Source organism: Osmerus mordax, chromosome 18, assembly GCF_038355195.1.
Source record: "Osmerus mordax isolate fOsmMor3 chromosome 18, fOsmMor3.pri, whole genome shotgun sequence".
In the NCBI taxonomy this organism is placed as follows: domain Eukaryota; kingdom Metazoa; phylum Chordata; class Actinopteri; order Osmeriformes; family Osmeridae; genus Osmerus; species Osmerus mordax.
Window position 1 is genome coordinate 6,644,103 of NC_090067.1, and position 26,169 is coordinate 6,670,271.

Sequence of the window (26,169 nt, forward strand, 5' to 3'; positions counted from 1 at the left end):
TTAATTTTATCATCACAAGTTTATTATGTGACTTTGTACAGTAAAAATCAAATAAAAGACATTAAAAATTTAGGGATGCAGTACATGAACAGAGCTAAATGTGAAGGAGGCTGGCTGAGGTGGCAGGTCAGCTGATGCAGTCAGGTGACCCAGCATGTCTAGGATTCCCTCAGGGGAGTCGACTGATTGGCTGACGGGGCCGTACTGCAACAGTCTGGTCAACAGCACCCCCCTCCCCCACCCCCCGCCTCATCTAACAGGGGGTTTCCCAACCCTAGTCAAGGGGGTTCAACGGTGCACCTCAACAGTTCAGGCTGTGGGTGAGCCATGGTCAAGGCCCAATGCAGCAGAGATCTACAAGCCGTGTAAACCCACATACAATGAACACTGTATGGGCATTTTCTTGTTGTTGATCCCTAGGTGAGTTATGTCCAGCATGCACGAAAACCCCCGTGGGACAGAATTGGGAAACGATGGCTAAAATACATGAAACAAACAAATGATTACTGAAGTAGGGCCAATATATATATATATAAAAAAAAAAACAACAATTATGAAAATGTTACATGACTGATGTTATACACTGGGGTCCATGGATATATAATTTAAATTACAAGAGATGGAAGAAAATAACAGCTTGGGAGAAAAACAGGAAGCCTTAACTCAACTAAAACAAGTTATAAAACGACGCCTGAGGTGAGCTTCAGCCCTATGCACTCTGTCAACGTGCCTTAAGTGAGAGGCCTACTCCTTAGTTTGGTCATTTGGCGTTAAAAAGAACACTGCGCCGAGTAGTGCAGTCTCCACGGTTACCTAGCAATCTACCGGAGGAGAGAGAAGAAAAAGGACTTTCTGGCATTCTGGGTTCAAATCCAATAGATCCTGTTTACCTTTATGACGCCGTAAAAAAAAAAAAACCCTGTTCGGAATAACTACCTCTTGTTTTCTTGTTTTTCAGTAAATTCTTGTGCTTGTGACCTCTAATCGGTCCTAAAACAGGATTGTGCAACCGTCTTCCTGTCCATCTTAGAAGACAACAGAACATAGATCTTTGGGTGTAGACAGATATAAAGAAAGACAGGGAGAGGGATGAAGAGAACGCAAAAAAACAGAGAGCACAGAAAGAGAGAGAGACAGAGTGGAGGGCTGTCCAGGTGCACAGTGGGCGTACCAGAGGACAGCCCCCCCACCCCCCAAATAAACCCATAGTCCACAGACCACGCTGTCCCTCAGGCCTTCACACACACACACACACACAGTATCAGGTCACACAGATGACATCGTTGGTCGACACAGACCTACTGTCCAGGCTGGCAAATTGGCAACTAGTACATTGTTACGGTGCTCCTCCAACAGTCTTTTAAAAGATCTTCTTCTTCTTGTTCTTTTCCAAGGTCCTGCGACACAACAGGGAGAGAGAGATAGATAGATAGAAAGGAATCTGTTACATCAGTCATTTCTCACAGAAGGAGAAACTCAATAAAAGAGCCATTTGTGTTGCTTGCTGCGTTGTCCAAGCAGCCACACAGCACTGCCCCCCCCCCCTAGTCTCTCTGAGTGCGTGTCTACGAACAACAAACTCCTATTCTATACATCATCTGACCGCCAGGCTGAGGTGCAGTGTCATGCGAGTGTCGTCGTCGTCGTCGACGGCGGCTTGCTGTCGCTTTACCTGGAGGCGTCGAGTTTCTGTTGCTCCAGCAGCCTCTGCTGAGCCTCCCAGTTGGCCTTCTCCTCGTCGTGCTGACGCTTCTTCTCCTCCAGCTCCTTGTGCTGGGCCTCCAGGTTCTTCTTCATCTGCTCGTGACGCCGCTGCAGCTGCAGGCCCACAGGACAGGCCGGGGGGGGGTCAGGTCAACACGCTCCGCACCAAGGCACCGTAACATGGAGACGGACACCCAGAGAGGCCTCCGGGGGGTGGTCTTACCTCAGCCTCGGAGTCTTTGAGCTTCTGGATCTTCTCCTTGACCTTCATCTCAAACACCTGCTCCATCTCCATCTCCATCTTCTTCATCTTGGCCACGTGCTCCCTCCGCTCCTCCTCCATCTGCGCCAGGGGGCTCCTGCACACACACACACACACGATGCACACACACACACACACACACACACACACAGAGCCAACATCCATACACACACGCAACACACGCACATTAGTCTGGAGTCCCGACAGAGTCTCTGTCTGACATCTCTTCTTACAGAGGAACCTGTCTTTCCCTCACACACAGGCACCAGGCCTGGCTGTGTGTGAGGGAGAGGAGGAGAGAGGAAGGACTCGGAAGGCCCATGTGAGGCGGCAAGCGTCTGGGTTAGTGAGCCAAGCCTTGGCAGAGTTAGTGACCCGCAACACGCGGCATCGACTGAATCAGCAGAAACAGGGAGCAAAGCACATTGGGCGGCGGGCAGAGGATCTAGAACTTAGTGGGGAAACTATTCGTACTCTATTTTACCCAACGTTGCGCAAGGTTGCCATTTTTGCAAAAAATATTTGGTACAGTCAATTTTCAGCATGAGAGAGGGGGGGGGGGGGGGTTCCAGAGACAGATAGCTACACAAGGCAGTGAGAAAGAGAGGAGAGATGGAAATGAGCTAACTTAACAGAGTTCATGAGGAACTGAAATGACACTTACATGCCGTCAACTGAGTCAGATCTAAAAAATAAAAACACATATATACAACTTAGCATGCTGCAATGACTATCATGCGTTAGTGAGCTATAAGCGCTACTGATACATGATTGGCTGACTGAGTGGGTAAAAGTGATGTGTGGGGTGCCTGTGCTCCGTCAAGCCTATGGTTCTGGTCTGTCAGTGTGTCAGTCCGCTCTCTGCAGTGTTCTGGTCTGTCAGTGTGTCAGTCCGCTCTCTGCAGTGTTCTGGTCTGTCAGTGTGTCAGTCCGCTCGACCGTGCGAGGTGAGGATCAGTGAGTGTCAGAATGCTGCTCTCTGCAGTGTCCGGGGCGGTTAGACGACAGGCTCGGCTCTGGGCTTTAGTCTCAGCATTAACCAATTAGTCTAGCATGACCTTTGACCCCCTCCTCTGTCTCCGAGGCAGACCTCTGTGACAGTAGGTGCTGCCACTCAGGGATTCGACGGGTCACGGTACAGCACAATCTGGGGGGAAATCTGGGGGGAAACCTGTCTCCATGCGGTACGAGTACGATTCGTTCACACCCTCTGTTAACATCATGTTATAAAAACAGACCACAGGAACAGGCCCAAACGGCTGAGCCTTCAGGCTGCCTGGGTGCTTACTTGGTGAGCTGGCCTTTGCTCTTGTTGTTGTCCACGCCTCCGTTGTAGGTGACGGCCGCCAGCTTCCTGCTGCGGTAGTTCTCGTAGTGGACGTTGTTGGTCACGTCTTTCAGGTCCTGCATGTGGGTTCTGGAACGTCACACAGGCGAGGTGAGAGCGGCGCCGGCGCTGAGGGCTTGGCACCGCGGCGCCTCTCTGCGCCATCTGGTGCCCACGCCGCCTTTATCAGGCCGGCGCTTGGCACGGTCGTGATGCGGGGGATGTGGGTGTTTTGGGTGTAGCGCGTTGTTTGGCCAATGTTGATTTTGAGGGCTGGAGTTTCAACTGTCACTTCTATAACTGTCAAAAAACTAACTAGAGTAGCTAGCAACCACATTTCCCCTTTGCAAAAGCATGGCCTGAACTATAAAAATAAGTGAAAACATCTGTTAACTTAATTTGTGTTTATGCAAATCTTGTGTGGATGCTGAAACGTGACTTGTTTACGCGTCGTATCAGTCGCAACATAATGACTTAACGAGTAGTAACTCATATAAATGTGTGAAATCAATCGAATGATGGGAATAAGGAACGACTGAACAAGTGGGTGGATTCAAACGCTCGCTTGGGTGCGTTTGTGCGTGTACCTGATGAGCATGTTCCGCAGGATTGTGAAGTCACAGTGTTCGCCGTTCTCCACTGCAAGACAGAGAGCAAGAAATACAGAGAGTGAGGTTGGGAACGCGATCAAAGATGGAGAGAGATGAAGAGAGAGAGAGAGGGGGGGGACGGGTTAAAAGTTGACTGTGGTTGTACTAGTGAGGAATTGTGGCAGGTCCACACCCTGGGCTGAGCCAGGAGCAGCTTCCTGTGCTGGAGCTGTCGGCAGAGGAGCGAAAGAGGGGGAGAGAGAGGGAGAGCTGGCCTAGCATGGCCCCTGGAACTAGAGAGAGGACTGGGCACAGGTCCAGAGTACAGCAGGGGTGCATGGGCGGCATGTAATACTGGGAACTGCCTGCAGGTGGCGCTTACACGCCAGCCTGCTTCTCAGATTCCTTGATTACTCACATTCAGACACCCATACTGACTGACTGACACACTTCCCTGAGGTGTTTCTGGAGTGGATAGCTTAGCAGCTGAGTGGCCTTGCCCTCGCTCTCCCGCCCTTTCTCCTTCAGCCTGACGCGCTCCCACAAACATTTGAGGTATTCCGAAACTCACTCCCATGGGCGGCAGACATGCCATATTCATCATAGTACAGGGTGGCGCACGCGCACACGCGCACACACACACACACACTGTTCTAGCACAGCCACAGTCCCTGGGCCTGATAAAGGATTTGAAATAAAGCAGCAGAGGCCTAAGTCAGCAGCTTCTTATCCAGTCAAGGACGCCGCGGTGCCTCAGCAGCCCTGAGCAGGGACCGCCCGCTCCCGAGAACACACGCTGACCCGGGACCTCCGAGGAGACGGACCGCTAGGGTAAGGGGTCGAACACTTTATGAACGTGCCGACTCTTATCGTAGCTCAACGCCCTTCGAGGATTTGAACTCGCCGCCAGCCCCATGTCTGCGAGCGTGCGACTACCTCACACAGGATGCCTTCATTTGGTACGGAGAGGAGTGGAAGCATTTGATGACGACGTCATCATCTCGCAGAGGCGCTACAGCAGCTTCCTGTCTGACGATCAAAGAGCACGCTCACATCCTGTGTTCCAGAAACCTTCTGTCTGGTTCAACGAGGGCCGATTAAAACGGCGCGTTCTAATCTCGAAACCGTGCAGAACTACACATTCAAAACTCGAAGAGAGTAAACGTAATCGAACTGGATACTCAGAACTGAGTTTCAATTGAGTATTCACTTGATGTCCCGCTTTTCCTGATTAGAAATTGCTTCATGGTTAGCTAATTACTGACGCTGTATACGAGATTAACTAGTGTGGCTGTACATTTGCAACCCTGCATTCCTTGGTCGTTGTGTCAGAAGATAAGCTCTGTGGTTGGTGGTAATGGTCAGACACACACAAACAGACATCCCCCTGAGAGAGAGAGAGACACAGAGAGAGAGAGAGAGAGAGAGAGAGAGAGAGAGAGAGAGACAGACAGACAGACAGACAGACAGAGAGGGAGAGAGAGAGAGAGAGAGAGAGAGAGAGAGAGAGAGAGAGAGAGAGAGAGAGAGAGAGAGAGAGAGAGAGAGAGAGAGAGAGAGAGACAGACAGAGAGGGAGAGAGAGGGGGAGGGAGAGATAGCGTTGGGGCAGCCAGATAACACAGCATGCTTCAGAGGTGACTCCATCAGTCACAAGTCAGCTTCACTTCAGGTACAAGGGAAGAGCTGCAGTTCAAACGGATCTTATCTCTGTGACCTCAGAGAAGAGCACCAAGGCTAGGCTAATGCAGTCAAGACACACACACACACACAGAGCGATCTGAGCGTGCGTGCCCACACACAACCGCGTGCAATGTACTCATCTCGTGTAGTGTACTACGACCCCCATAGTGGGTCATGTTACTGCTGGACTACAGCTGTTTGAGTTACTGCTTCTCTCCACAGCAAGACGTGACCTCCAAACTGAAACCCTCAGATGTGGATGAGGCTAAGCCGCTATTGAGCAACACCCTGAGGGTGCTGTGTGTGTGTGTGTGTGTGTGTGTGCGTCCATCAATAGTCAGGACAAGCCAGAGCCCGTGACCTCTGCCCTCTCACCTTCCGCCACGCCCCAGGGGTACTGCCTCCCCCGCACACGCTTTCCGTTGACCTCGATGATGGTGTTGCTACCGACGACGGCCAGTGGTAAACGATCCTGCAAAGTGGGAGATACACGAACACAAGTGTTGGAACAGCTGACACACACACACACACAGGATATAAATACACCGTTACACAAGGCTACACATTCATATAGTCCCACAGCCAGACATACACCCAGACATTGATGAAATGCTGTCGTGTTGAACACACGGGCGCGGGGACTGAACATGAGTTAAGTCTCTTTAGACTGGGTCTCTTTTCTTCCATAGGATGAAAACCGTTGGCTAATGTTGCACATGACGTGTATGTGCACGCTAGAAAGTGAGGCTTGGTAATGTCACTGCAAAGCATGCTGGGACAGCACAGGTCATGTGCTAATGGGAACTAGTTCTACCTCCTGGGAAAACACTGGGTCCGGTTGCTCCAGTCTAGCCTGAACTGGGGGCTGACAGATGTCAGCCATAGATAGATATCTTTTTTTGGAACAGATGTTGACATGTCAGAGCTGTCAGATCCAAACCTTGATCTTCTTCACCAACTTGTTCTCCTCCTCATCGTCAGTCTCCGGGAACTCGTAGATCTTAATTTTGTGCTCTTGGATTTCTTTCATAATCTACACAGAGAGACACACAGAGAGAGAGAGGCAGAGACACACAGGAGAGAGAGAGAGACAGGAGAAACAGAGAGAGAAACACAGGATAGAGAGACACAGGAGAGAGAGACACACAGGAGAAACAGGAGAAACAAAGAGACACACAGGGACACAGGAAAGAGAGAGACAGAGTTAACAAACATACTGCTCTCTCTGATGTAGGCCAGAGCGCATCAGAAACATCAATTCTTACACTGGAGGTCAGTCAATATTCAGAGGAAACAGAGTGCTTATTCATCACGCACACACAATCATTATTACTGCATGCATGGGGTGTGAAATAGGCACCTACAGACTATTAGTCACATCTTCACACCAGACAGACGGAGTCCCCCCCCCCCCCTCCCCCCCCCCCCCCCCCCCCCCCACACACACACACACACACACACAACACACACACACACACACACCTGCTTCTTGAACTGCTGGCACTCCTCTGGAGTCATTGTGTCGGCTTTTGCGATGAGCGGGATGATGTTCACTTTTTCATGTAACCGCTTCATGAACTCTATATCAAGAGGCTTCAGTCTGGGGAGAAAGAGAGAGACAGAGAGAGAGATAGAGAGAGGAAGAGAGAGACAGAGAGACAGAGGGAGACAGAGAAAGAGAGAGAGACAGAAAGAGGAAGAGAGAGAGAGACCGAGAAAAGAAAGAAAGAGAGGCGGTTTAAGGTTTCAGCGAGGGACTTGAGTTAAGTGGGAGCTTGAGGGAGCAGGTTAAGCTTGCTGGCTCTGGAGCGAAGCTGCATGGGGCAGGGTTAGAACTGTGCGTGGCCCCCCTGGCTGGAGGGGCTTCTGGAGAGGAAGACATGTTTCAGTGGCAGGCAGGAGTGCAAACGGCACATCTGGACCAAACAGCAAACACTGTAAATCTCTGAGAAGAGAAGAGGGGGGGGGGGGGGGGAGGGGGGGGGTGGGTAGCAAGGATTCTGTATCCTTGAAAATGTTCCACTTGAGTTTGTGAAACAACATTCCCGAGCATCATATACACACACACACACACACACACACACTAACACAGAGTCCGGTCTTCTGGTCACATACAGACGCTGCAGTGAATGGAGGCATACGGTGCCTGTGTCCTCAAGAGTGAGCACAGACAGCAGTCAGTCACACACGCACACACACACACACAGCAGCTTTTGTTGTGGAGAGCACAGAGCTGTCCGGTGTGGGGACGAGCCACAAGGACAGCTGTGTTAACAGAGCAGAGAGGAGCCAAGACACAAAGAGGGCTAGCCTGGTGAGCTGAAGCAGATTATACTAATGTTTCCTCTGCCTCCAACTTAGCAGCCCCAGCGGGGGGGATGGGGGGGGGGGGGGAGACTGACTGACTTGCCTCATGGCCTGAGAGGGATGATGGAGGAACAACAGCAAAGCACATGCCGAGTGACTGACATTACTCTCCCTTTCCCTCTCGTGACTGATGGTGCCGGGCCTGCAGGCGACCCGTTTCATAAGGCCCTCAGGTGACCCTCTGCCCAGGCCCTCGCTCCGCATAGCGCAGAACACGGCCAGGGGTGACGGGGCCCGACTCCTGGTCTACTACCGACGAGAACCACAAGGCGCTCCCGTGGTCTGTCCCCGCAGTACCTACCCGTGTCCAGAGGGGGCGATGAAGTACAGGCAGCAGTGAACTCGGTTGTCGGGCATCTGGCGTCGGTTCACCCTGGACTCGGCGTTGAGGTAATCCTCGAACTTGCTGTCGATGTGGTCGATGACCGGCTGCCAGCTGAAGGGGGAGAGACGGGAGCTCACGACTGGGTTCAGACGTCAGCTACGGCTCAAGGATTTCAGGGAGACAATACGGGCTAAGACTACAAGCCTGGTCATCTCAGCTCACCAGTTGCTGTTGTCCACGGCGTCGCCGAACCCTGGTGTGTCCACGATGGTGAGCAGGAGCTGGACTCCTCCCTCCTTGACCAGCACCTTGGACTGCTCCACCTGGGACAGCACACAAGGGGAAAAGGGACATTTGCGTTTGATTCGTGTAGCAGACGCTTTTATGCAAAGCAACATACAGGAAGCACCGCGGGAAAGAAAAGTAGTGCACGATTTGGAGTTTGTGGCAGTGCTGTTCTGAGTGGTTGCTAGTTAGTGCCAAGGAATGGTATTACCCAGATGCAGTGTAACAGATGGACAGCCTGCACACTTGGCAAACCACACACTACAACAACTCTCAATCTTAGCAGATATATTTGTCTCACTTCGAGTAAAAAAACATCTCATTACACTTATAAGGCAAAATAACCTACCAACATTTTTGTGAGAGGCTTGTTAGGACGACAGGGACTTGTTTTTGGACGATGCATCATCAATATCTTATTTCGAGTTCTTGTTAAAAACGGACCATCTTGTTTCAAGAAACCGACTCACGCTACTTGATTTAAGAAAAATAATCTGCTTTGCTGAAATATTGATCTTGAAAGGCCTTAATATCACATTATTTCAGAGAATTTTCACGCAAAATGATTCAGCTATTTTAAAGATCTGTATATATATATATATACACGTTTTTTTGTTTTTTTTGCATCCCCCCCCTCCCCCAGTACAGTCCACTACTCTGAGTATCAATACAGACTTTCTTAGTACAGACGCCATCGTACACAGGAGGCCCACAATCCTTCAGCTTGGTACACGAAGCCCAACATCCCACTGCAACTCTGCTGGGAGAGGCCCACGAGTCTGGAAGCGCCAGGCGCTGGACCCTGAGGCGGCCTTCAGCCTCCAGCCCTGAGGCTGCCTCCTGCCTCCAGCCTCTAATCAGGGGCCCAGGAGGAGCGGAGCGTTAATCAGCATGGGGGGGGGTCCAGAACTCGTGATCAGCAGATGATGCTGCACCTCTGATTCAATCAGCCGGCCCACAGGAGCCTCTCGCACGCTCAGCCTCGACCCAGGACCAACACGTGTGCCAGATAAACAAGCGGATCTGTTGGGAGGGAACCTTCCAGTTCCTCTCGTTTGAGACGCCCTTCTAGAAAAGAGACCTCAAATATGCTCCCAAAACACCAGGGAACCGTCTGCTGCTGTTGGTGAACACGTGTTCTTTTTCTCCTGACGTGAGCTAAAGAGGACTGGGACAGAGTGGTGTTGTATACCATTTGGAGAAAGTGCCTCGATGCCAAGAGACAAAGACAGGCCACGCTTGAGCGTAACCTCAGCTAAACTGAGCCTGCGCCACAGAATGCCCGTGGTCAGGATCGAGGCTGAGGCCATTATGAGCCTGGATACTGGGGCAGGGCTGATAGCGAGGCTGGGCTTGAGGCCAGCAGCGGGATGGTTCTCTGGTACATTGCCTGCAGGGCTAAAGCCTTGCTCTGTGCATGCGTCCTCCCAGCACAGGACCAGGCTACACACAGGACCAGGCCACACACAGGACCAGGCCACAAACAGGACCAGGCTACACACAGGACCAGGCTACACACAGGACCAGGCCACACACAGGACCAGGCCACACACAGGACCAGGCCACACACAGGACCAGGCCACACACAGGACCAGGCCACACACAGGACCAGGCTACACACAGGACCAGGCTACACACAGGACCAGGCCACACACAGGACCAGGCCACACACAGGACCAGGCCACACACAGGACCAGGCCACACACAGGACCAGGCCACACACAGGACCAGGCTACACACAGGACCAGGCTACACACAGGACCAGGCTACACACAGGACCAGGCTACACACAGGACCAGGCTACACACAGGACCAGGCCACACACAGGACCAGGCTACACACAGGACCAGGCTACACACAGGACCAGGCTACACACAGGACCAGGCTACACACAGGACCAGGCTACACACAGGACCAGGCCACACACAGGACCAGGCTACACACAGGACCAGGCCACACACAGGACCAGGCCACACACAGGACCAGGCCACACACAGGACCAGGCCACACACAGGACCAGGCTACACACAGGACCAGGCTACACACAGGACCAGGCTACACACAGGACCAGGCTACACACAGGACCAGGCTACACACAGGACCAGGCCACACACAGGACCAGGCTACACACAGGACCAGGCTACACACAGGACCAGGCCACACACAGGACCAGGCTACACACAGGACCAGGCTACACACAGGACCAGGCTACACACAGGACCAGGCTACACACAGGACCAGGCCACACACAGGACCAGGCTACACACAGGACCAGGCTACACACAGGACCAGGCTACACACAGGACCAGGCCACACACAGGACCAGGCTACACACAGGACCAGGCTACACACAGGACCAGGCTACACACAGGACCAGGCCACACACAGGACCAGGCTACACACAGGACCAGGCCACACACAGGACCAGGCAGTTGAGAGTTTCAGTGTGTCCCGTAGCACGCTCAACTCTGTACTTTTAAAAAGTGCCAACTGTAGGCAAAAACTGCGGGTCGAGTGGAAGAAAATAGCACAGTTGACAAAATAAAATGTCAGGCAGTAAATCTGCCGGAGTCACTCATATCCATCAGCCGTCTGGAATGCACCCAGGCCTTTTATTGGCGAGCGTGACGACACACGTCCCTACCGACCGACACCTGGCGTCGGCGGGCCGGCGGATTCCTCCTGGGTGATGTTTTCCTGTAGGTGTGAAACTGTACGACCCCCCCCCCCCCCCCCCCAGACATCCATCATATTCTAGAACGTTTCTGAAGGTAGGAATGCCAGTCAGGATGTTCCAGTGCCGTAGAAGCCCCTGACCTCCTGAAAGTTTTACAGGAATGCATCAGGCAGAGCGGCGTGATCCTCCTCGCGACCTCTTGACCCCCACACCAGGCTACGGGTGGGCGGAGCCTCCCAGAAGAGGTCACATGGGACCGGAGAACGCCGCTTCTCAGAGCAGGGTCTGTGTACTATGACACACACCCATCTTTTTCATTCAAAGCTAAAGGCAGGGGCGCACTTTTACAATGGCATGAATGGGAGCAACGGATGATGAATTGACATGAAGCTCGGCTTGCTGAATTGGAAAAAACAACATACCGTGGGACTGCTTGTCAAACGTGTGAGCCCCTCCTAGTCTGGTATGAGTTAGACATGTACAGATGGTGGGGTCCCGCCCTTCCTTTCTCCAGCCCTCCCTCTCTACCTTCTGCCTCTCTGCCTCCTGCCTCTCCACCTCTGCTGAATAAGACAGACCTCAGACATGCTGGTAAAGTGAGCGACCGCGATGAGCTCACAGAGAGGAGGAAGTGACCTGTGGCCGCCCTGCTGTGGCCAGCTCAGTCACAGGGGGACAGGGTGCTGTGCCAAGATTGTTCCGGCCTGGTCAGTCATTCACTCTGTCCTGTCCAGCCTCTTGACCCTTACCTAAGCCCCAGACACTGCTCTAGTGAATTTAGAACACACACAGACTTTCCAGCCATGGCTCATCCATTCAAGAACATATTCAACCCCCCCCCCCCCCCCTCCTCCTCCGCCTCCTCAGACCTCCAAATGGATTATGGGACTGTTTTTCATTACACAATGCATTCCTCTGGGTTTCATCCCATCCCTCTGCCACGACTTGGAAACAAAAGCGGCCACAATTATTTGAAATGTAATTAGTTTGTGGTTCCTGGAGAAATGGGGAGGGGGGGAGGGGGAGAAGGGAGAGGGGTGGGGGTAAAAAAAGGATACCCCACCCCACCACCCACAAAAACGAAGCTAGACTATTCAATCTTGATATTCCTCCTCTGGCTCTTCCCAAGGGTAAACACGAAACATCCAGTTCCCAGCCTGCCTTTGGGGAGCACTCCCAGGCTATCAGGTTATCAGCAGTCTGGAGAACGACTTTGCAATAACACTCCCTCCAGCAGCCAAAACAAGCAAGAGAAATCAAACTAACGCACCCGGCGCACACAAATCTAATTTAAACTTTTAATAGCGGTTTAAGCCGGGTAGTGGGAAGGTAACCCGGCCCAGGTTGAGGGTGAAAACGGAGCAGACGGCTGGCGGTCGCAGTGCTCCCTGCAGATTACAGGAGATTTACCCAGGAGGGGGCAGAGGGAAGCGGCCGATCAGAAGGCAGACGTGAGGTGAAGCCCCTCGACACGGCGACACTGGGAGCTCAGCGCCCCGTCACGGCCAACACACGGACGCCTAACCGCTCGAGCGGCGCTACTTCCCGTTCCTACTTCTGCATGGTCGCCTGGCACCTCGAGCCTGTGGTAAACACGGGTTGGGGCTGGGAGCACACGGGGCTGATTAATAAAACCGCATCAGCCTGCATGGTGCAGCCTGACCTTTGGTCTTCCTCCAGGCTAGACGCTTCTCTTCCCCCACCCGCCACACACACACACACACACACACACACACACACACACACACAGACAGACACACACACAAAGCTCAGACGATTGCTCAAACTTGCACCACTACACCAACAGCACCCAAAAAACAAGCACTTCCCACACTTTGGATTCCACAGCCGTGACAGCTCAGCGGGGGGGGGGGGGGGTGGGGGTGTTGCGTGTCCTAGCCACGCCCCGCCCCAAAACCTGTCTGCGGCTGGGCTGGGCTCGACACCTGACTGACGCCCTGGATAGACATGTCAGCCGAGCGTCGCTATGACACATGCCACGGCCATCCCAGCGCGGTGCTAGTGCACAGCGATACCCAGCTCCCTCCAAGAGGACACTAAAGATCTTTTAACAGACAGAAAAAGACAACAGCCGGATAGATATTAACTCGGTAGATATTTTAGCTAGATAGGGGTAGGAGATAAAACCATGAATTGAATGAGATTTGGGGAAAAATCCCCCATTGAGTGGGTGCTGGTGTTCTAGTGTTAGCAGGAGAAGTTTCTCTCTCTTCTTTCGGGTGTGTGTGTGTGGTGGGTGGAGGGAGGGAGGGAGGCGGCCTGATGGGAGAAGAGCAGAAGCAGGCCACTGGGACAGTGATAAAAGACAGCCACGTTTTTATCCCCTGCTCAATCACCACAGGAAACGGTCTGTTTGGAGCGCGGGAGGCGCAAGGAGAACCCCAGCGCAGCCCGTCCCAAAGGCGCTCACTCACACACACTCACTCACTCACACACACGCAAACAACTCACAGGCTGTTTATGGCTTTCAACACCGGGCATTGGCCCGCCTGCCATACTTGACACATTAAATAGAGTGATTGAGAACAACTGTCATCGAGATGTGGCTGTATCCAACAGCAGTCTCTCCATGTCGAACCCTCCGTCTGCCCGTCTGTCTGCCCGTCTGTCTGCCCGTCTGCCTGCCTGCCTGTCTGTCTGTCTGTCTGTCTGCCTGTCTCTGGGAAATCCTCCACTTAGCTGAGACTGCACATATTGTAAACTGGCACATCTTGTAAACCAGTTGAACATTACAGTGTTGGGTCCAAACGGACGATTAGTTCCATATTTGAAGGATGAACGCTAGAAGGCTCTCTCAGCACCTTCAGAAGTGAATGAGGAGACGACATCTTCCAGGACCGAGGAGTGGGACCAGCAACACAGTCTCACGTCCAGGGCTTACAGTAGCCGTCCTGTACAGCACAGAGGTATAAATATTGTGGTGGAGGGGAGATGGTCGGCATGCAGTCTTGGCAAGCTCTGGGCTGGCTCCGGCCAGGAGGTTCACCACTGCTGCTGTCAGCATGCTCACATGCATGCCACACACACACACACCTTTCAGTCTCCCTCACTAGCATGCATTCATTCAGCACATTCATCGGGATCCAAGCCCTGTGAAACAGACGTGTCATGCTGTTCACTCCTCTGTGATTCCACCGACCGTAGCATTAGAGAAACGCCCTGTGCTCTGCAACGACTGGACGTGAGTGTGGACCTGCTTTTCCTCTGCAGTCATTGGCTAGTTTCACATTCCAGCCACCTCCAGATACTGACTCGTTCAGTGGGAAGCCCACACGTCCACGCTCTCTCTCTCTCACACACACACACACACACACACACACGTGTGGGCCGCTAACTCACTCCCAAGTCCGTCCCTAGACCTAATCCGTTTGTGTTGCTTCGCTTCACAAGATGCCCCTCCCGCCCCCCCTCGGTGCGCTCTCTCCCTCGGTGCGCTCTCTCCCTCGGTGCGCTCTCCCCCTCGGTGCGCTCTCTCCCTCGGTGCGCTCTCCCCCTCGGTGCGCTCTCTCTCCCTCGGTGCGCTCTTTCCCTCGGTGCGCTCTCCCTCGGTGCGCTCTCCCTCGGTGCGCTCTCCCTCGGTGCGCTCTCTCCCTCGGTGCTCTCTCCCTCGGTGCGCTCTTTCCCTCGGTGCGCTCTCCCTCGGTGCGCTCTCCCCCTCGGTGCGCGCTCTCCCTCGGTGCGCTCTCCCTCGGTGCGCTCTCCCTCGGTGCGCTCTCCCTCGGTGCGCTCTCCCCCTCGGTGCGCGCTCTCCCTCGGTGCGCTCTCCCTCGGTGCGCTCTCCCTCGGTGCGCTCTCCCTCGGTGCGCTCTTTCCCTCGGTGCGCTCTCTCCCTCGGTGCGCTCTCCCTCGGTGCGCTCTTTCCCTCGGTGCGCTCTTTCCCTCGGTGCGCTCTTTCCCTCGGTGCGCTCTCTCCCTCGGTGCGCTCTCCCTCGGTGCGCTCTCCCTCGGTGCGCTCTTTCCCTCGGTGCGCTCTCTCCCTCGGTGCGCTCTCCCCCTCGGTGCGCGCTCTCCCTCGGTGCGCTCTCTCCCTCGGTGCGCTCTCCCCCTCGGTGCGCGCTCTCCCTCGGTGCGCTCTCTCCCTCGGTGCGCTCTCTCCCTCGGTGCGCTCTCTCCCTCGGTGCGCTCTCCCTCTCCCCTGACACTCAGTGCAGCTTCAGTGATCAGGCCCCGGCAGAGCCGAGGAGGTGGGAGAGCAGAGGAGAGGCTCCTCTTGGGAGGCTGTGGAGACCGACAGGCAGGGGAGAGAACTCGGCGCGGGGAGAGTGGAGTCAGAGAGGAGTTAAGGAGCATGAGATGGTGGGGGGGAAGGCTGACTGTGTTCAGGTGGACAGAGGGCCCAGGCTCGTCACACCCAGCCAGGCGTGGTGTGGTGGGATGGTTGGAATTTGAACCGGTGCCATGCGGCCAGATCAGCCGTGGTCTGACTTAATCCGACTGATATTGAGTTAATCCTTCAGAACGCAATAACCGGGTCACCCAGAGAGGAGCAGATCAACAAATTGTAGAAAATCTGAACAATTATTCATATTAATAATAACCTCACCACCAAAGCCCAACAGAATCCCACAACTCCACAGATACAAAAACAAAACCGAAAAGCCATCTGGCAGCATATTCAATGATGGTCTGAGAGACCCGGGTCCAAACAGATTGAACAGGGAGTTCTTTCTGGAAGGGGGTATCCATTTCCTAAACGGAGTCATGCTCTTCTGCCTGGCTGAGGCGAGCAGAGGGTCACACTGTGGTCAGGTGTGATTAGTTAACTGTTCCACAGGAGTGACGAAGGAACACATACTGCCGCCTGACAGGGGCTTGGCAGCGCCGCTAGCCAGGCGAGGAGGCTCAGCCTCTCTGGGACGGCTGTTTACTGGACTGGACTGTCCCGGCTGGTTTACACTTCCCAGATACATGCGTGCCATTTCATGCACACGGAGGAATGTCTGTGGTTGGGACCTCGAGGATCTACTCGACTTGTATACACTCAAGAATCGAGGATGAGTCCTTCTCAGAACGTTCAATTGACGCTGTAAAACACGGTCATTGACCAAGCAACCCCCCAAAAAACGAAAGAAGCCAATCAGGAATTCAATACTGCTGTGACACTAATATAACTACAGTATTGTGTGTCCTTTTGGTTTCGAGTCAATGATGGTTGAGGCAGATGAACAGGTTGTTTTGTCTTCCACAGGGATGGTAACAGGAGACAAAGGAGCACGTCAACAAGCTAGCAGTTAATGGAGCTGGCGTGACGTGGAAATCTGAAAACGAGAGTCTGGGCACACCTGTGCTACCATAGCCTCGGGCCCTGACAGTTAATCTGGCCAATGTCACGGCGAAGGTATTTCTGAGCTGGGTCAAACCTGACCGTAACAGACACCCACACACACCCCAAGCCTAAACCCCAGTAGCCCACCTACGTACGGTACAAGCTGTTCAGATTCTGTAGTATTAACACTAATCTGGTAGGCTGATTCACCATCAAATATGCCATAGAGAGGAACATTGGCCTTAAAGGAACAACAAACTGGCCATAGCAAACAACACACACTAACAGAAAAACTGTCTTCATACTTATATATATATATATATATATATATATGTATTTTTTTTTTTTCCAAAGGATAGTGAGTTCAAATATTTTTCCTCCGGAAAAAAAGAAGAAAAAAAGAAGAGATTTCCTGTCATGAGAAGGGAAGATGTTTCATCTGTTTGCCAGTCCGCAGAGACAGGGGTGTGCTCAGTGGACAGACAGCTCGAACCATCGAGGAACAGATGACATTGCTTACCTGTACAGTCTTCTTGATTCTGTTTGAAGGGCCGGGATATTCAGGAGAGTACAAGTCTGTCAGGAAGAGGGAGTTGATCAACGTTGACTTACCGAGCCCAGATTCCCCTGAGAGAGGAAGAGAGAGAGACAGAGAGAGATAAAGAAAAAAGGGAGAGAGGTTCAGAGATTCTTTGAAATGTGTATTTCACGCTAAGCTTGACTTCTAATCCTTTGTTTTCATGCCAACATGCGCGACATGGCACAATCTCTCCAGATGTCAATGTGTCCAAACTCTGAAGCCATTCTGCTGTTAAGAATTCTTGGAATGCTTCAAATTCATTACTTTGTTTACATTCAAAACAGGAAATCAGCCCATCGGACTTTCTTAAAAGAGACAAGCTTAAACATGAGACGTAGGAAGAGACGGGGAGGAATGGAATCTCTTTCCTGTCTGCGTTTCAGGAATCTAATCATGGATTGTTGTGATGGGGAAGGAAGCCTAAAGAACACGAGTCACCATCCCTCTTGTCTCACCATCCCTTCCGTCTCACCATCCCTCCCGTCTCACCATCCCTCCCGTCTCACCATCCCTCCCGTCTCACCATCCCTCCCGTCTCACCATCCCTCCCGTCTCACCATCCCTCCCGTCTCACCATCCCTCCATCCCTTCCGTCTCACCATCCCTCCATCCCTCCCGTCTCACCATCGATCCCGTCTCACCATCCCTCCCGTCTCACCATCCCTCCATCCCTCCCGTCTCACCATCCCTCCCGTCTCACCATCCCTCCCGTCTCACCATCCCTCCCGTCTCACAATCCCCCCATCTCACCATCCCTCCCGTCTCACCATCCCTCCCGTCTCACCATCCCCCCGTCTCACCATCCCTCCCGTCTCACCATCCCCCCGTCTCACCATCCCCCCGTCTCACCATCCCCCCGTCTCACCATCCCCCCCGTCTCACCATCCCTCCCGTCTCACCATCCCCCCGTCTCACCATCCCTCCCGTCTCACCATCCCTCCCGTCTCACCATCCCTCCCGTCTCACCATCCCTCCTGTCTCACCCGCAACGTCAGTGACTTCCCTCTCCCAGGCACAAAAATGGCTGTCTGTTCCATCCAGAGAGCTCCTGTACTACACAGACAAGCCAATGATCTCACTGTCAGTGGAGCAGTCTGCCGTCACAGCTAGCCAACATGAATGGAAATTGACATCCTTTTTCAGAAGGCCAGGGCAGAGGACATTCAGAATAGCCTAGGGCGTGCTAAAACAGTAGGCGTAAAAAACCTTGTGTCAGGGCCAGGAACACGACTGGGACTGTAATCAGAGGGTTTCCATCCAGGCGTTTGCTTCGATTTACTTGAGAATGCGCATGTGACTTCAGCTGAGGGCATTCCATCCACCATAGGCTCCATTTCCACCGCGTGCCAGAGCAGCATTGTCAGGGCAGCCCCGGAGAGAACAATCCCAGGTGGCTCCTTGTGTGCAGCCGTGGTAACCCAACACCACCGGCAGTGTGCATGGCAACGGCGGGGAGTGGGGGGCCAATGAGGCGCCTGAACAAAGGCAGCAGTGTGGAGGGGAGAGGCGGGCCTGCGCTGGGCCTGGCACTGAGCGCGCCCCAACGCTGCGCTGGGTAGATCCTGACCTTTGAGAGAGAGCAGCCTTGCCCTGACTCCGCCACCACTGCCAATTAAGAGAGCCACTGGGGGAGACGACGAAAAGGGGAAAAAAAACACAGCCACACAAAAGAGGCTTTCTCCCTCTCTCCCTCTCTCTCCCTTTCTCTCTCTCTGGCTCTCCCTCTACTACTGAAAAAAAGCTTCGCTCAACACGCCCTTTCAAAATCGTAAATATTTTCCACGGGGCGAGAGCCACACTGACCTCACAATCAAAACGGAAACGTTTGAGCTGTCTTAGCTGGTCTGCGCGAGAAATCCGAGGCCCATTTTTGTCTGGATATTTCACTTCTTTCCTTTTCGCCTGAGGGAATCAGGATTCGGGCTGGTTCTCCCGTTGAATTCTGCCGTGGAACGAGAGGGTGGTGGTCTTGTGAAAACAGCGGGAGAAATACTCTCGCCTTAAACATGTCAGCTTGAATTAGGAAAACTATAAAAGCTGACAGAATGACAGGGCCAAGCGGATACGAGGGGGGATGCTCTGCTCAGGGTTGGGTGTCAGTGAAGCAGACCAGCAACCTGGAGAACCATGGGGAGGAGAACAGGCTCCGTCCTCAGGAGAGAAGAGCCACAACAACCTCCCTCCTGCTGGGAGGCCAGAAGAAGATACACGCGCACTCCATTCAGGTCTGGGATCACTTGCATGCAAAACAGGAAGCATCTCAGCATTCCCAAATGTAATGGAAGCCAACAGAGAGACCCAGACAGCGTGCGGCCCAGAGGGGAGAGCTCTGATTTCTGACTACAGCTCCACACCCACGAGAATGACCCTTTACCTAGAACAAATGTATGGGCATTGTCCAATCCCATTTGACGGATTCACACTCTGTGGACTGCCTGAGGATGAAATCTATTCCAGTGCTCTTTGGTGCATGCGACTAATCGACTGGTTTTTAAAAGCAAGTTGAATCGGGGTTTCGAAAAGCTGCATGAGCCAGCACCGATGCACATCTGGGACCTCGATGAATTGAATCAACACACAGATTTCACCTATTTCTTGCATTCAGTGTTAAATGATGCAATCAATGCAGTGACTTAATGAGGAGCATTTGACGGCAGTACATTATGCTTCCATATGGTTGAGAACAGTGCTGTGGGGGGCAGTTCTCTGGGCTGTGAGGGGCAGTTCTCTGGGCTGTGGGGGGCAGTTCTCTGGGCTGTGGGGGGCACTTCTCTGGGCTGTGAGGGGCACTTCTCTGGGCTGTGAGGGGCACTTCTCTGGGCTGTGAGGGGCAGTTCTCTGAGCTGTGAGGGGCAGTTCTCTGGGCTGTTAGGGGCAGTTCTCTGGGCTGTGAGGGGCAGTTCTCTGGGCTGTGAGGGGCAGTTCTCTGAGCAGTGAGGGGCAGTTCTCTGGGCTGTGAGGGGCAGTTCTCTGGGCTGTGAGGGGCAGTTCTCTGGGCTGTGAGGGGCAGTTCTCTGGGCTGTGAGGGGCAGTTCTCTGGGCTGTGAGGGGCAGTTCTCTGGGCTGTGAGGGGCAGTTCTCTGGGCTGTGACGGGCACTTCTCTGGGCTGTGACGGGCACTTCTCTGGGCTGTGACGGGCACTTCTCTGGGCTGTGACGGGCACTTCTCTGGGCTGTGAGGGGCAGTTCTCTGGGCTGTGAGGGGCAGTTCTCTGGGCTGTGGGGGGCAGTTCTCTGGGCTGTGAGGGGCAGTTCTCTGGGCTGTGGGGGGCAGTTCTCTGGGCTGTGAGGGGCAGTTCTCTGGGCTGTGGGGGGCAGTTCTCTGGGCTGTGAGGGGCAGTTCTCTGGGCTGTGGGGGGCAGTTCTCTGGGCTGTGAGGGGCAGTTCTCTGGGCTGTGAGGAACTCACCAGGGCCCTCTGCCTTGGCCCGCTCAGCGGCCAGCACACTTCCTTTAAAGGAAATATCCAGCAGCTGTGTAAACCATGGGGGCTTTTTCAAAGCAACTTCCCACTGCATGCGAGGGGCTAGTGGAGGGGGGAAGCAAGGAAAGTTTAGCTTACAGGGGGAGAGAGATAGCTCCATGTTAATTCACTTGACTGTGCTAGCACAGCGACATACACACAAAAAATAAAACACACGGCTGAAATGAAAAGCGTCTTGTTCTGTTCTGAGAAAGGGGGAATTCTGCATAGCAAGAGGCTAGGCAATCATTCCGCTTTCTCTGGTTTTTAACCTTCTGGGTATGCCTTCAAGGAGACTTCACTTTGTGGGGACTTTCCCTCCAAAAGGGGTTAAAAGCAATAAAACAAGTCTAACACATGACAAAGGTGTCTGTACATATCTGGCAAATCCATTTATTTTAAAGATGGGGAGAGCCAAATCCCTGGAATTTTAGCAGCCATATTCTTTATATGGGGGTGCATTTTTGGGCAAGGGGGGCCAGAGGCAAAGCACTGTATTTATAACTGTTTGGATAAAACAGAGGCCAAACACAATGAGCTTCCTCCAGCCAGCATCAAGATCAGTTCTTGTAGATGTGTAAATCATTGCCAAGCACTGACCTTTACTAGCCAGTGTTTGGCTTCATTTCCCTCGTTTGCCAAGCATCAGACCTGGGATCTCTGTGCACACTTCCCAATCGCAAACAGGAACACTGCTAAAACCTCGCAAAAATACACACTACCCCCACCTTTAACACACACACACACACACAGGACGTGAGTGCACACCACAGCGCCGACAGCAAACGATCTGAAGCTGCATCTCTCTCGGCATGACATGAGATCAACTTTACCAATTACCCTGCAATTCTAATGACATGCTACAGACAAAATTGCCATCTAACAGCTCTAACAGCCTATTTCCTGAGAAAGCACAGAGAAAGAGACAAGACAGAGAGAGCGTAAAAGAGAGAGGGAGCAAAAGAGAAAGACAGAGAGCGAGAGGGAAAGCAAGAGACAAAGAGAGAGGGAGAGAGAGTGGGGGAAACTCCAGGGTGGGACCACATCAGTGTGCTGAGATCAGACAGACTGGGCTGGAATGCCAGTCCTCCCCCCTCCCCCCTCCCCCCTCCCCCCTCCCCCGAGGCAGGTGGGCACGGGCCGGCTGACCACTGGCAAAGGGGACAGGAAAATGACATCACAGGGCAGGGACATTTGTAGACCAGCCACTTCCTGCCCAGGTGTCTGTGCAGAGCTTTCAGGGAAGAAAATGGCGGGGTCTAACCGCCAGGTCTTTGCGTCTCGGCACTCGCCTCGGGGACGGAATTGCAGGAAACTCCTAACAATCTAAATGTTGCAGACATACACACTCGCAGTCTAAAACACACACTTTAGTTTGACATGACGCACACAAAGAACATGCTGACACATCTGAACGCATTCCATGGTACAGATTGTGGCAGGCAGTTGCATAAAGGCAAACATTCGTTTCCCAGACTCTCACTTTACGTGGAAGTTGTCCTCCTACTAAAACCCATGGCTAATGCATTTAGGCAGCCAGCTGCCATTGGTCCACCATGACGGCCCTATGAAATGTAATATAGCTGGACACATGACAGTGAATAGTGGGGGCAGACTGATACGTATCCACATATTGGTGCAGATGTGTTCACAACCTCTTTTCAACTCTTTTCTGACTGACAATCGCACATTTTTACACAGATTTCAAGGATTCATAAAATAACATTAAAACTGCTTCTACAGAGCAGTAAAAATGTCTACTTTCTTTTTCAAAAATGAATATATACTTTTTGTCTCAGGGGGACATAACATAAAAATGGGCCACAAAAAACGACTCACCCACGACCATGAGAGTGAACTCAAAGCCTCTTTTCACCGACTTTCTGTAAACTTGGTTGGGAAGATTTGCAAAGCCAACATAACCCTCCAGGTTCTTCTGTTGCTGTAGACCGAAACCAAACACAGTTAATGCTTTTCACAAATGACAGACCGGTAACGAGACAAAATAAAAGGAGCTGGCCACTAATAGGCAGACCCTTGAGGGACAGGTAGTGTTGCAGCAGCTGTAATATTATTGGCCTGTCAAAACATTCAAAACTGACAGGTGGGTCAAGTCCCCAACAAACTGGGGCTAAAGTGGGCAAAATGTATCCTGCATCATTTCTGTCCCAGTGAGTCTCAACAAACCCATAGCCCAGAGGTTCAGGGCAGTGATGCAGTCAAGGATATTACTTACAGCTGTATTGTTGGCAGTGCAGGTCACGCAGGTTGATGGGGAGAATGACAGTCCCCAGAAGGCAAGCGTACATGAGAGAGAAAGACAGAGACAGAGATTAGGCTTACATTAGTCGCAACAAACAACGCACAATCCACTCATCATTTCAATTCACAACCATAGGATCACTAAAACGCTCCATTCTTTTTAAGTCTGTTCGATTCTATTTGAAGAGAAGCGAGACTATGATTTATTGAGTTATTTGTTGGTTCTAAATAAGAGAAGACGATAAACTATGAGATGGATCCCGAGTCTGGAAATCCAGTTGGAACCCTCCGTCTCTTTAACTGCTCTTCAGCCGCCAGTAAACTGACATGAAAAGATCCCAGAGAATGGGGCTTCCCCTGAATAGGATAGCAGTCATCAAAGAAGTGTAGAGTCAGCCAAACAATGCATTCAGTTCACAGAGGGAAAAAATCATCTGCTTGCCATCTGAAGCCTACTGTAGCTAGGGCCACGGACACAGTTTACACCGAGACAGGAAGAAAGCTACTCGACAATGTCATCATGACAGCATGATTGTTCATCACTACTGTTGCCACATTCTCAGATCAAGTGGCAGCTAAGTATATTATCCCATGGGTAGACTGGGTGAGAGACAAGTCTACCAAGCATTTGCATACACTTGCCTTTACAGGACTTCCTCGTTCCTAGTGTGGCTGTTTCTGGTTAGGGAGTGCTGATCTTTTGGAGGATAGACCCGTCACGTACACAGTCATTTGTCCCATATAATGTCCTAACCACACTCTTGACACTCTATTCTACACTGATTCTGTCTCTCATGTAGGCCATTCTCTATATGCTTACATAGGTAAATGGTTTGATATTCACTCCAAGAGCCAAAAACAATGTCCAAACCCTCTGCTTCCTTACGCACACTGAAGCATAGCATTAAACGACGAAAGGAAGTCAGGCCATATAGCAGGCAACACCCTTGAAATATTTGAAATACCATTGTCAGGGCCAGAATGAGCTTCCAGACAGGCAATTCAATTCAACAGACACCATGATAGGCATCCATGTTTCGACTACCTCAGCACCGTCACGGTGTTGGCTAAAACACGTCCAGCCTTTTATTTTAGGTTGTTATTCAGCTGTGGGTAAACTGCAGGAAGAGATGTGGTTAGACGCTTGTCTGCTTTGGAGGGCCTGAGGTTAGAAGGAGGCGTGTCAAACTAAGCCCAGGGTAGAACACCAGGAGCAGAGTGACGAGCTGGAATACACCAGAAGCTCCAGACCTCACCATGCTTTCAACTCAGAGGAAAGACTGACCCATCCCACGACCCCCATGGTGTCCAACTATGCTGCTAGTTCAACAGGCTTTCCTCTTAAGTACACAATTCACAGTGCACTCTCTCCCTCCATCTTTCTCTTGTGTCACCAATAATGGTAATGGTGCAACCCCCTCCCTCTCTGCTCAGACCTTGAAAGAAGCTGGCACCTGAACTAGACTAACTGCCTGGCCCAGCCAAGGACTCGTCTGTGTCATCACTGACATCATCCGAGCGTGGAAAGACATGCCTTCTGTAAGTCTCTGCTGTGTAGCTGTAGGTGACATGTACGTACACTGTGAAACACATTTCATGGATTCCATTTAGAGGGAAATTGGTTTAAATTAGGCCCTATAAAAGGGTTGTCATAATGGCTGTGTGTAGTTGTGTCTGAAGCTTTTGTGAATTTCATGTAGCGACCTATCTGGTTAGCAGTATACTCTTCCATGAGGATGAGAGTTTGATCTACAGTCTCTAATGTTAATTCAGAACATCCAGGTGATCAATTAATGAGTAATAATTAATTAAGCATGGAGCATTAACGTCATTCGGCCCCAATTAAACATAGGTCATGTTATTAATTATTGATAACGTTATGACGATTTCGTCTATTGGAATACATTTCAAGTGGTTTAACTTGGTAATATTTGATCAAAAGCAATGTCATAGAACCCCACCTAGCTAGCATAGAGATTTTGAGATTCATTACATAGGCTGATTGACAATGTTTTTGTACCGAAGACTAGCTTGCATTATCTAGCCAAAGTTTGCTGTTATTGTTAGGGATGACAATCAGATCAAAGTAAGCAGAATTGAATGGATGTTTAGAATGTCTGCAACAAAGAAAAACGTATCGAATGTGGGGGGTTACTTTCGTGTGAGGATTGAATCAAGTTGAGACAGTCTGTAGTATTTACGCAAGCTGGCTTACTTAGGTAGTATAATCTTCCAATTAATAATAATTAGAAATGACAGCAACATCGTTGCACTGTTAGCTCGGTGACTGAGCACACATGCAACATTCATTAGCTAATATTTATTGAGCAGTCTTAACTGCGATTAAAAAAAAAGAAATTTAAACACAGGAAATGCATCAGCTCGACGCTGGATAGCAAGCTAGCCTAGCGTAGGTTGCTGGCAGTAGTTAACTAGCCAACTTCTGGACCTCATTCGGGAGGATTTCTGCTCGTTAATTTTCAAATGATCACCAAAAATATTTTGCTTCGGACCAAATATAAAAACATAACAAGAAACATGATAGCTAGTTAACTCTCCACATAGGACACAAAACAAAACTTCCAGTACTGTAGTGTAGTACTGTAGTTGATGCGTTAAGCCAAAAAGCTAGACTCACCCATTATGTTGCCGTTCCCAGCCACCTCAACCGATCTTTCCCCGTTCGACATTCCCTCACAAACTCACAGAAGTCAATTAAACTCAATAATGTAGCTACGCAACTTATTTCGCGTAATGGCAGAAATGTTTACGGTCTAGCTAATGCAAGTAGGTCAGAGAAAAATGCGTATGGTCCCCTTGGTGAATAACCATGGAACGAATCAGTAATTCATCGCGAGATTCTCTGGCGTCATGGCGTGGAAGAAGTGGGATGAGTAAAGAGCATACAGTCGATGGTCAAGAGGTACTAACCAAACTACCTCTACAGACCAGACAGGGAGTTTAGCCATCGTTAAGTGCAAACTAGTTTATTTATTTCAAATTGCAAACAGCAATGCAGCAATACAACATATGTATAGCATATAGATTAATAACGTTTTGTCCTAGGTAAAAACATATTAAACAATGCAAAACAAACTGAATCTCACTTTCGGAAAAACATTTACATATCTTGAATTGGTTTGGGATTCATGAAAAACAAAGCGAAATGTGTGGTTAAAAAACATTAACATACGATAACGCGCACATTTGTTAGCAATAATATAGACAATTGTGCCATCTATCGGTGGACATGATCACTTAACCACTTGGGACAAATATGCTAAAGATGTTGTATTTCAAAGTGTAACGTAACGCCAAAACCTATTTTTGAGTCAACCCCCTATGGATAATACTCACGC

The 26,169-nt window shown here is 51.3% G+C and overlaps 1 protein-coding gene across 3 annotated transcripts; it reads right to left on the minus strand.

Annotated features, from left to right (window-relative positions):
• On the minus strand, window positions 1-25,652 carry septin7a (septin 7a). 3 transcript variants are annotated; one of them, XM_067256390.1, is made up of 14 exons: window positions 25,449-25,652; window positions 23,112-23,113; window positions 22,388-22,490; window positions 17,027-17,133; window positions 8,480-8,580; window positions 8,234-8,368; window positions 7,048-7,165; window positions 6,506-6,598; window positions 5,941-6,037; window positions 3,881-3,932; window positions 3,255-3,383; window positions 1,928-2,063; window positions 1,673-1,818; window positions 1-1,397 (listed from the first exon to the last, which is right to left on the minus strand). In XM_067256390.1, the coding sequence occupies exons 1-14, from the start codon at window positions 25,498-25,500 to the stop codon at window positions 1,361-1,363; spliced, it is 1,308 nt and encodes a 435-aa protein (XP_067112491.1). In that variant the 5' UTR covers window positions 25,501-25,652; the 3' UTR covers window positions 1-1,360. The 3 variants fall into 3 exon arrangements, with proteins under 3 accessions (XP_067112491.1, XP_067112489.1, XP_067112490.1); XM_067256388.1 differs by lacking the exons at window positions 23,112-23,113; window positions 25,449-25,652 and adding an exon at window positions 2,631-2,651 and having other exon boundaries at window positions 22,388-22,484; XM_067256389.1 differs by lacking the exons at window positions 23,112-23,113; window positions 25,449-25,652 and having other exon boundaries at window positions 22,388-22,484.
• Window positions 25,653-26,169: the final 517 nt, after the last annotated feature.

Bases quoted from the DNA above. Each gene is read 5' to 3' on its own strand.
- septin7a (XM_067256390.1), bottom strand. From the start codon at position 25,500: ATGTCGAACGGGGAAAGATCGGTTGAGGTGGCTGGGAACGGCAACATA. The intron at 8,369-8,479 runs GTGAGCTGAGAT...CTCCCCCTTCAG, and splicing joins GCCGTGGACAACAGCAACTG to CTGGCAGCCGGTCATCGACC. The intron at 6,599-7,047 runs GTGTGTGTGTGT...CTCTCTGTGTAG, and splicing joins GCCAGCAGTTCAAGAAGCAG to ATTATGAAAGAAATCCAAGA.